General features: G+C 40.8%; 1 protein-coding gene across 2 annotated transcripts in view; it reads left to right on the top strand.

The window, feature by feature from the left end:
- Positions 1–10,664, top strand: part of arhgef37 (Rho guanine nucleotide exchange factor (GEF) 37) — a 26,365-nt gene extending 15,701 nt beyond the window's left edge. For both annotated transcript variants that reach the window (XM_035669548.1, XM_035669547.1), the window contains 7 exons: positions 652–765; positions 864–1,033; positions 1,657–1,804; positions 2,113–2,241; positions 4,076–4,271; positions 5,395–5,564; positions 9,345–10,664. In XM_035669548.1, coding sequence (XP_035525441.1) covers positions 652–765; positions 864–1,033; positions 1,657–1,804; positions 2,113–2,241; positions 4,076–4,271; positions 5,395–5,564; positions 9,345–9,563 — 1,146 coding nt within the window. In that variant the 3' untranslated portion in view covers positions 9,564–10,664. The remainder of the gene's footprint in view (positions 1–651; positions 766–863; positions 1,034–1,656; positions 1,805–2,112; positions 2,242–4,075; positions 4,272–5,394; positions 5,565–9,344) is intronic.
- The last annotated feature ends 6 nt before the right edge of the window (positions 10,665–10,670 follow it).

Below are 10,670 nucleotides of genomic sequence, written 5' to 3'. Positions count from 1 at the left end.
ATACACACAACATTACCACAGGATAGACATTTAAACACAGCACAGGTAATTACACATAACGGCTACCAGGGAGTTTTGTTGAGTAATGCTATGACAGAAGGGACGAAACTTCTGCCTTAGCGAGATCTCATTGATTTCACCCAGTCAGATTGCACCAGCCCATCCAAAGACTGAAACTAGTGCCTTTCTGTCACTTGTGACCAGTGGAGAAGTGGAATAAGTGGAACATAACAGGATATTTATTCTTGAACATGTTTATGAGTCACACTGTTAACTCAGAGGCTCCTAAAGTCCCTGAGGTCAAACACATGAGTTTCTGTGTACCTTTCCACCCTAAAATTATCCTCTGTTGAAACTGTTTTTCCTCTATTCCAAACCACCAAGGATCAGCACTGTATGCTTCTTTCCCACATTTTCCTGCTAATATAAGGCCAGTTATTTTTGCCAGGCCAGGAAAGTTAACAACTATCTTGTATATTCACCAAGCAACATATCTTATCAACTTCTAATTTGGCCATGGTAACCAGTTTCAACCTTAAAAACTAAAAAAAAAACAGTGGTGAATTCAGTACACAATCTTTTCATGAATCAGAATGAGTGTAACACACTTCCTGAGCAGTTTTTGAGAGCTCCTTCGTTGTTGGTCTACAGGGGTTCCTGGCCTGCAAAACAGAGGAGTTTGACTTGGATATGGATGGAGAGAAGGCACCTATCTGCTATAAGGAGATCACTACCGCTCTAAGACAGTGGATTCTTCCCACATTTGTGAGTCTACCCGACACACTCTTTCCCAGACCAAGAGTACTCAAACACTCAAAAAAGCTTTTTGTCTGACGATGAGCATCATCTCTATTTCCATATAGGAAAAGAGGATGAGGACGTTAATCCACAAGCCGCTGTGTGCGCTCCGTGACCTCCTGGTGGGCCCAAGGAACCTGATCAGGAAAAGACTAGACAAGCTGCTCGACTATGAAGTGATTTGTGACAAATCCAGTCAGACCTATGAGGAACAGGCTGTGGCCAACACGTACAGGTAGAAACGGAGAAGGATGGTTTTAAAATTACAAGTCGGACTGTAGCCGTTTGTAAAAGTTTCTGTGTGGTATCTGTGTCGTAGCTGAGCTAGCCTCTACATACAGGAGAGGTAGCTTCTCCTGTATGTATGTTTGTCTGTGGGGTGACTGTCAGTGCGTGGGATCAAGGTAAACACTGCGGTCCGAACCGCTGCGCCAAATAGAAATATACTAAGTAGAGGTTTAGCAAAAACTTAAACTCCTGTGAATGATGCATCTCCATCAGTATACATTTAAAAATAAGCGTGTTTGTCTTAAAACGTACAGGGTGATTTTAAACAGTAGGGGGCGTGTTGAGCCATTTGAGCCAGAACAAAAAAAAAAATCTAGTCTGTCTAAGTCAGTGTCAAGCCAGAAAGTCAGGCTCTATTTTTACAGCCTCCTCCTCTGAGTGACCAATGTCTATATGATTACACGCTTTGGAAGTGATGTTCAAATGGAATTCGAGCTTGTGGAGCCCATCTAATCAAAGGATTAAAAGTTAATTAAATCAAATGTTGAACAGTTTTTTTCCATTCGTGTAAAAGTCAAATGTTTAATGGTTATCGCTGACTTGAACTCACATGTAATCCTCTCCTCACAGGACAATGAACACGTTGCTCCTCAACGAGCTTCCTCAGTTTAATGGTTTGGCTCTGCAGATGATCTGGAGCATGTTGGGGACGTTCAGCTGTCTGCATAAAGACCTCGCCTCAGACATGGAGCAACTGTTCCAGAGCTTTGCACAACAGGTAATCCGTTACCCCCTCGAGCCGCTGAACTGATGATAGAATAAAGCAGAAAAACTGATAAACATTTTGTTGAGAAGTTAGCAGGGTCTTCAGTTTTCAGTGAGGTGGAGATGTGAATTACTTGCATCTTACACCCAAGCAGTTATCTAACAAGTAAAATAATAACACCATGAGGTAGCTATCTTCCAGTACACTAACCCTTCAGGATATAAACATAAATGATTTTGAAAGGTTTAAGTGAATTTCAATACTCATTGTGTTCCTTTGTCTCTGTCTCACTATATATATATATTTTTTTTAATTTCCAGCTCCCTCACAGCTCTCTTGACCCCAGTGCATTCTGGAGGTGGGCGGAGTCTGCTGTGCTGGAAGGTGCAAAGAAGCTGGAGACACTGTGTCGAAGTGTAGAGGACACGCTCAATGCGCCCGTCGTCCAGGTTGGTACAAACAAAACTGAAATAGCTGTTACATAACAGTGTGTTTTGTTGTGTGTCTATTTGCTTCATGAACCCTCTGAAACCCAAACCTACTGTTATAAGCCATAGATGGATCAAATGTTAACATCCAGACATGATGGTCAACAGACCGTGAATTAACAATATCATTAAAACAGAACAACAAACATTGTTGTCATTGGACACCTGACCTCTGTCACATTTCCTTGTACAGCAGGTGCAAAAGAAATTTGAGCAGCTTAACTGGAACATTCGGCACAAAACATTTACACAACAGTACCTATTCTGCAGTCCAAAGATGTTGTGGGAGCTGCGATTGAGCAGCAGCTGTTAAATGACTGACAAAACGTTTGTTGTTAATGTCAGTAAGTATAGTCATTTTTATTTCAGATCAATGTAGCGGCTTCCATCACTCGTAGAACCAGTTACACATGGCGTCAAAAGTGTTTCTTTTACAAATACCCGGCATTAAACACCATAACAAGTCTTAAATCCAACACTGCACTGATTACAAGATGCTAGTCTTTTATGTTTACATCCTACACATTTCCTGTTTTCAATTTAAAAACAAACAAAACTCTCATTATATTCTTACCTGTCATACTTTCCTGCAAAGAAAAAAGGTTCCTGTATAGTTTGAATTAAAGTCAGTATTGAATTCTTTCTAATTAAGTTTTAAAAGGGTCTGAAAAGGCATTAAATGTACCTCTGTCTAAAGACACGCTATTTTAAACGTATAATAGTTATGTTCATCGACTTCCTTCCTCATACTCATCCAGAAGTTACAGCAACTACAGGCAGGTAGGAAACATACTGTTACCTGAATAAAATTATAGATTTCTCTGGGTTTGAAAAATGTTGGAAACATTTGAGATAGTGTAGGTATATTACTCAACAAAATATATAACATATGTCTAGTCAATTTTAGACATTTTAAGGCATATTACATATTATACCTTTAATCAAGCTGTGGCTGTAGTAACATTTAGATGGGTTGCCTTAAAAAAAATGTTATTCATTGATATTCATTGTCACCAGAGGATGAATCCTAATTACATTGATCCCCTGACCTTTCTAACTCAGATTTAACCCTTGTGCAGCACTGAGGTCATAACCAAATGTGCCAAACACTGATTCATACCAACCAAACTCCAGCTTGAACTGGGCCACATTCCCTAAACCTGCCAGGCAACTTACATAAATGACCTGGTTGCACTCATGTCTAAGGTTATAATAACCTTAGGTGATACCTTTCTGATGAGCTCACTGGCTGTCATCATATCTTATTATGTCACGTCATTCATGTGTAATTTTAATCTGAATGTGCTTCTTGTTCTGCAACTTTATGAATTACTTCCCAGCATGTTTTGGCTACGCTGTCATTCCAAGTGGGACTTTCCTGTGATGGCACATTGCAGGCTGACTAAAGTCCCACATGATTCATTTTAATGATTTTGTTTTCAAATGTGTACAACGACTCAGGATAACAACCATTTTATTCAACATCTTCAAAATACTGGATTCTGATTGGTCAACAGCATCTACTCTAATTTAAATGAGATACATCTGCAGAATGAAGACTTTCTACTTTTAGTTAGAAGCTGGAACCAAAGATGTATTTTCTACTAGAAAAATAATATAAAACTCCAGTTTGGCTTGTTACATCACATTAACACATAAGCCCTCAGTAAGAAATATAAGCCCCTGTTTGTATAACTCAGTAAACACGTTGAAGTTTAATTTTCAGCTCAGAGCAGACTAAGTCGGTTCTTTCTTTACATTCCACTCTCTTCTGTATCGTGTTTTCTTCTGTCAGCCTCTGAGTCCATCTTCTCAGCACCGTCTGAAGCAGCTAACAGGTAAACACGGTTCTGGAAAGATCTACCAGGTGATTGGGGCGGTGGTAGGCAGCCGAGACCTGGACCTGAACCTGGCCAAAGGGGAGCTGGTGGCCGTTATCAGTGAGGCAGACACCCGCGGAGACAAACGAAGGTGGCTGGTTGACGCAGGAGGTAAGAACCAACATCCTCCTAGTGGATAACTGCTTAAAATGTTAATCAACCATTTGTTTTAATCATATCACAGAGGCAGTGTTGGCAAATGTTTTTCTTCTTAAATTTTCTGTTGATAAAATTTGAGTTTATTGAACCAGAGAGCTTTTATTTGTGTACTCATTCATGCTGCATGCTGCCCATGATCACCACCGAGTGCTGTCCTCTGAAATTGAAATGCAACTGAAAGTCAGCTGTTATTCTTGCTAAAATGTGTTTCCTAATCATGAAAATAATTCTATGAAACCTGCAGATACATTTATAGGAGCATAATTTGTGACTGTGGCTTTGAAGTGGAGAAAAAGAGCTGGTTGTGTGATTAAAATAAATGAAGAAACACTTTCTGTTTGCATTACCTACAGTGTGTCATTCATGTCTGTGGTTAAAAGAAGTGTTTGTTGATAGAAACCCAGAAATGGCAGATATTACTATAGAATATTTTCTTAAACCAGTACAGCTTTTCTTAAGTGCAACTCTTTGGCGCCATCTTTTGGGTGTTTGTTGTTATTGCAAATAACCAGCAATGAAACACAGGGTAGTAAACAGTAAAGCAGGGACTTAGAGGACAGTCTGAAAATAGAAACAATTAAAGTGTGATTTTTGGAAGTGTTAAAGTTGGTGTAATTAAAAAGAGAGATTCCAGGTTATTATTTTTTTAATGTTGGATTAAACACCCAGAAGAGGTCACATTACATGTTAGGATCCATACTTTATACTAGAAAGTCTGTAAAATCCAGTTTTAAATGTTAAGAAGTTTGTTCTTGCGTTACTGACTAAATGTTACAAAAGTAAGTAAGTCATATTTTTATGCAGAAATGTCATACAAAATTGAAAAATTCACTGATTCCAGCTTCCCAAATGTGAAAACAGTTTCTTTTGTGTTTTGGACTATTGGTCGGACAAAACAAGCAATTCAAAGGCATCCACTTTGGCTCTGGAAAACTATTTGAAGACATTTTGTAGACCAAATAACACATTTATTGACTTATTAGAAAATCTGCAGATTAAACAATAGTGTAGATAATCATTAGTTACCACCCTAATATGTAATAACATGGACACACGACATCTGTGTATGTTGCAGGCAGGAGAGGGTACGCTCCCTCCTCAAAGCTGCTTCGCTATCACCAGCCAGCAGAGGACCCGCCCCCTTCGCCACACTTGACCCTGCCTGAGGGCGTGACAGGAATCAGAAGACACTCTTACACCCCAGAGGGCCGGCCACTGAGTGTCATGAGCCAGCCGTGCTTCCAGGTGATTGAGTGATTGATTGATTGACTGTATTTACATGATAGAAACTTCACTCTCAATAGGCATAATCCCCCTACTGTGCAGAGGATCTGATTAGATGGAGCAACTTGCTCCACACATTTGCATATTAATGAGGTAGAAAGTGATTCTCTTAATTCGTAGCTCCTTAATGCTTCAGTTTATATGTTGTCGGCCAAATGTTATGTGAAATAAAGTAGTTCGACTATATATTTAGTTAACTAATGCATCAATCAGCACTTTTTGGGCCTCGTTAGTGTTTATTATATTGCTAGGCAGCTCATGTGCTCCTTAGACCATAGACTGGCAGTGACATCGGCCTCAGCTTGCTGCTCTGGGTTTAAATTATCTCACGTCAGACTCCAAACTGTGTGTGCTAATTTCCTAAATGAAACCTTACAGACTCTGTGCGTGCTTTAACTGATTGATGTGACAGCGTTCTGCTACGGAAGCATCAATCTCTCACATGTCTGACTGTGTGTGTGTGAGAGGCCCTGGCATTAACATGCATCTTAGGTGATCCGATCACAAGTGGACAGCTCGAAGGACGTCAGTTCACACCTGGCATAAGAATGCATCTTCACATGCGTCTCAAGAGAACACTTGTGATCGGCTCTCACTTCCCTGCTTTATATGCAAATTAACACAAAGACTTAGCCTATATTGGTTACTATTTACTGTATTTTAAAATTTTAAAATACTATCATAAATTTAGTGTAAATAGTTAAATCAGATGAAGGTGTGTTCAAACATCTGCTAAATGTTGGCATCTAAGATAGTCCAGTACCAGTATAGCAATAACTATAGTGACAAACTGACTTTCTTACAGGGAAAGAAACAATGCCGAATCCATAAGAAGGCACGAATGATTAAGAATTGGCTGTAGCTGTTAATCAAGTTTCTCCTCACTCACCAAAATTGAATAATCTTCTTAAGGGACTTTGGGGATGTTACTCATTCAATGGTGAAATCAGTTGAAACAGACGTGTGTTCACAAGTCTCTGCTGCTTATCTTGGTAAGAGAGAGGGCCCAAATATGTAATTGGAATTGCAGTGCACCAAATGTTAATCAGACAGCGTGTTTCATGTGTACTTACAGGACTGTCGGTTGAGTAAGTGGCCCTTCAGTGTGGCTAAGGGCACATCTGCGCACACACTGCTAAAAGAGTGTGTCCTCATGATGGTGTAAACAGGGCCTGAGAGAGAGAGAGAGAGAATCCTTGCATTCCTAGCCATGTGTAAGTGTAATTGTATGCCTACCCATATCTGTAAGAGGGCATACTGGAGTGTGTAAGCATTTGTGTGCACGTTATTAATGGAAATGTCCATAATTAGCTGTTTAACCTTGTAAGTGGGTTACGGTGTGAAGGGTTGAGAGTTAATTTATGCGACACAGCACTGCAGGCTGAGATAGAGCATGTTTGTGTGTGCGTGTGTGTGTGTGTGTGTTGTGAAATTGATTTACATTTGCAACACATTGTGAGTGTGAGGTGGGAGTGTCTCGGCTTGTAAATTTCCGATGGTTTATGGGGGCTCGTACGTTTGAGAGAGGGAGATTTAGGTGAGTGGATGAGAAAGCAGGATTGTGTTGGGTATCAGGTGTGTGACTGTGCGTGTGTGTGTGTGAGATATGCCTCCACTCCCATCCCCCGTGACCCTGAGTCTGCTCATATAACACATAGCGTGTGAGCGGGGATGGGCTGCAGCCCCCCGTGACTGCATGTCAGCAGCTATATCCTCTCTTTAGGCACCGATCGAATCTGGAAGTTTCTTGCTGTAACCATGAACCGTCTTATGATCTAACGAGATTCTTGTTTTAATGAAGTCATTCATCATTTAAGGACTTTTTATATGTCATTATAACAAGAAATGTTACTTATTGAGATGAAATTATTGGGTATGCATTAATGAATAAATGAGAATAGTGTCGTAATGAAAGAAAGAAATACAATACTATGCACCTGTAATATGCATTCAGCAGTATTTTAAAAACAAAATACTTGTCACACAAAGTCAGAGGTGACAAAATGGAGGTTTAATCCCCTTTTGAGCGAGCAGAAGGTCTACCCATGTCTTACATCGTGCTTTTTGTCACTAGTATACATTCAATAGTGAAAAGCTCCCTTCACTTGAAGCAGACTGTTCTTTTGCTTTTGTTGGAAATAATGAAATTAAAATCTCACATTTGTGGCCCCACTATGTTGTCATGACCATACTATCAACACAAAGAGGCGCCGTTCAGCTGGATCCCACTCCTCTCAACTCCTTCCTTTCCAGCAGAAACGTAGCTGCGGCAAATATTCGCTCAGTTCTTGCAACATGAATCACTCTGCAGCCCATAGATATGGTCACTTTACTTTTTTTTTTTTTTAAATGTTCTCCTCCATGTCTCTGCCTGGCAAAATGCTAATTAAATGCTAATTGGTGTAGACCGTCAGGGCAGAGCTAATGTCGCAGCTGAGAGGTGAGCTGAGGTGAAGGGTTTGTTAATGACACCGAGCAGCCGGCTAAACTCAGCTATTAGCACTGCTGGGGCTCTCTGTCATAGCAACACCGGGCTCATTAGGAAGCCTTCATTCTGTCTGCGTGCATGTGTATGTGCGTGCATGTGTGTGTGGTGATGAGATGGGATTTGTCAAGACATAACTAGTGGGCTTAACCTTTTCAGAGAATATTACAATGATTTGTGTGTGTGTGTGTGTGTGTGAGTGTTCGCATTACCTGTGTGCAGTCTTTCTCCAGTGCTTGCTCTTTTCTTGAAGTCGCGTGTTGGGAACTTTGTACAACAACAACCTTAATTAGGGATGATGTCCCAAAGTTTTGGCTCTGATTCCGATCCGAGTCCTTTTATATCAGGAGTCCAGTCCAATGTTTATATTTACCTAAATGTTGGAACGCAAGCTGTAGCCTGCTTAATCTGACTCACCATATCATCCACAAGTTACTTGATCCAAATACTGCTGGTCCTGGTTCAAAAATATTAAGTTCATGGCTCAAAGATTAGCTTGAGAATGCGCCCCCTGAAACTGACTTGAAGCGATCAGCCCATCACTGTGTAGGAGCTGTTGGAACTACACAAACACTTACAGAGTGAAGGTTCTTCCCCCAACAAAAGATCTGCAGGGAGCATTTTAACCAAACAACATACACAGTTTAATTGTGGCCTATTATCAGGTTAGTCACAGAAATAGCATGAATTGGCAACCGCTGATGTGACGGCAATGTTTAACCAGAAAGGGCAACGGTGAGTGCCGGCTAAAAATGACACGGTGTGCATTGAACATTGTACATTTTGTACATTTCTCTTCGCTAAAGATAATTACCGTCTCAGTTTAGTGAAGTTTGTATTTGTCAGCTTCAGGGTATGAATTGATGAAATGAAATAATGTTTCACCTTCACACACACTCCTTCACTCGCACATGCAGTGAAGTGCTTGCATTGGGGAGCCGCACACTGCGGTGGACAAACCCCAGTAGTGTTCAGTAAATGCCAAAAGACAAGTTGAGCTTTAGATGTCTTAAAATGGCCACTCTATAGAGGATAAGCCCATTAGAGTTAGCATGACCTTTCCTCTGATGCCACGCTGACAAATTGTACATTTTGTCTCCTCTATTGCTAGTAAGGATTGACAAACTTGTCTCTACATTTTCTTCTCATCCTATCATTTTGTTCTCTGCTCTGGAACGAGCATTACAGCCTTACAGCAGGGTTTCTATCATGACTGACGTTTAGTCTTGTCTCTGACTCGGCATCCTCTCTTCCAGGTGTTTGCAGCCTACGACTTCAAAGCGAGAGGAAACCATGAAGTTTCTATTCGGGCCGGTGAACCAGTCCGTGTCCTGGAGCGCCATGACAAACGAGGGAACCCAGAGTGGAGTCTAGTGGAGGCGACAGGAGGGCACAGAGGCTACGTGCCCTCCAACTACCTCACAATCATGCCTTTGGGGACTGGGCCACCTGGCACTTTCCAGCCCTACTGCTAAGACGGAAGGAAGGAGAGGAAAAACAGCAGCTTGTACCGTATGACAAAGGTTTCACCAGTACTGTATTTAGTACAGTCTTTTTTTGTTCAGTTTTTTTTTGTTTTTGTTTTTTTTTTCGATGTTAAAATCAGTCTTTTAAAAGACATTAGAGCCATCTAATACAAAAGCATTATGGCCACAGTGTTAGCTAAATTCTGTTTTTTTTTTTTTCAGTTTTATAGCTATATTACTACACCCACTTCCTGTGCAAACCAGTGATTTTTAAAATTGCAAGGAAAGGAAAGTAAAAGTGAAGTCACATCAGTTTTATTTATATAACCCAAAATCACATCTCTGCCTCAAAGAACTGTACAGTCTTTGCAGCCTCTCTCCTTAGACCCTGACTGGATAAGGACGGAAAGAAAGAAAAGAAAGTCTTCCCATCATAACCTTTTACAAGTAAGGACCTATTGATACATTTGGAATTTTTTTTTTCCATCCACACAAAAACTGTATCTTTTAAAGTGCTCTCCAAAGTGGAGAGTGAGCAAATACAAACGCTGGCATCTGACTCTAGTGTCATCCAAACTCTAGCTATCGATATTACTGGCGGTGCCGGAACAGTGTGTAAACGTCAGTTATACCTACAGTGTTTTAAGTTTTTCTGGCTTTATGGACTTGGCCTTACTAGTGTTAATATATGTGACACACTGGAAACATGAAGGAAGCTGCAGCCGTGGTGCTGGTAGTTAACACGCTGTCCTGCTCGTGAGCACTGAGGCAGGACAGATGCTTGCTGAGATGGAATTTAACATCTCGAGGCGAAAGGACGATCTTCAAGTTGCACTGCAGATTTTCTGTGGCCATTGTTGAAAAGCACCATGGAAGATGGGAGGCGAATGGGGGTCGTCGGAGCTGCATGAGAAGAGCGACTTATATCCCATGATCCTCTGTGGGAAAAGAAAAAAAGAACACTTGAATTGAAAATGATTGACTGCATGTTCTCGTTAAAGTGTCCGCGTGTTAGCGAGCTAACCGCAACACTTAGACACACGGAGAGCAAAACGTGTTTGTGCGCATCTGTTTGATATGAAATTGAGCTGACAGATTAGTGTGTGTGTGTGTGTG

The sequence above is a fragment of the Morone saxatilis genome, unplaced genomic scaffold (genome assembly GCF_004916995.1).
Source record: "Morone saxatilis isolate NCDOM2014 unplaced genomic scaffold, NCSU_SB_2.0 Contig22, whole genome shotgun sequence".
Classification (NCBI taxonomy): Eukaryota; Metazoa; Chordata; class Actinopteri; family Moronidae; genus Morone; species Morone saxatilis.
This window is presented reverse-complemented; position numbering and strand designations above follow the sequence as displayed.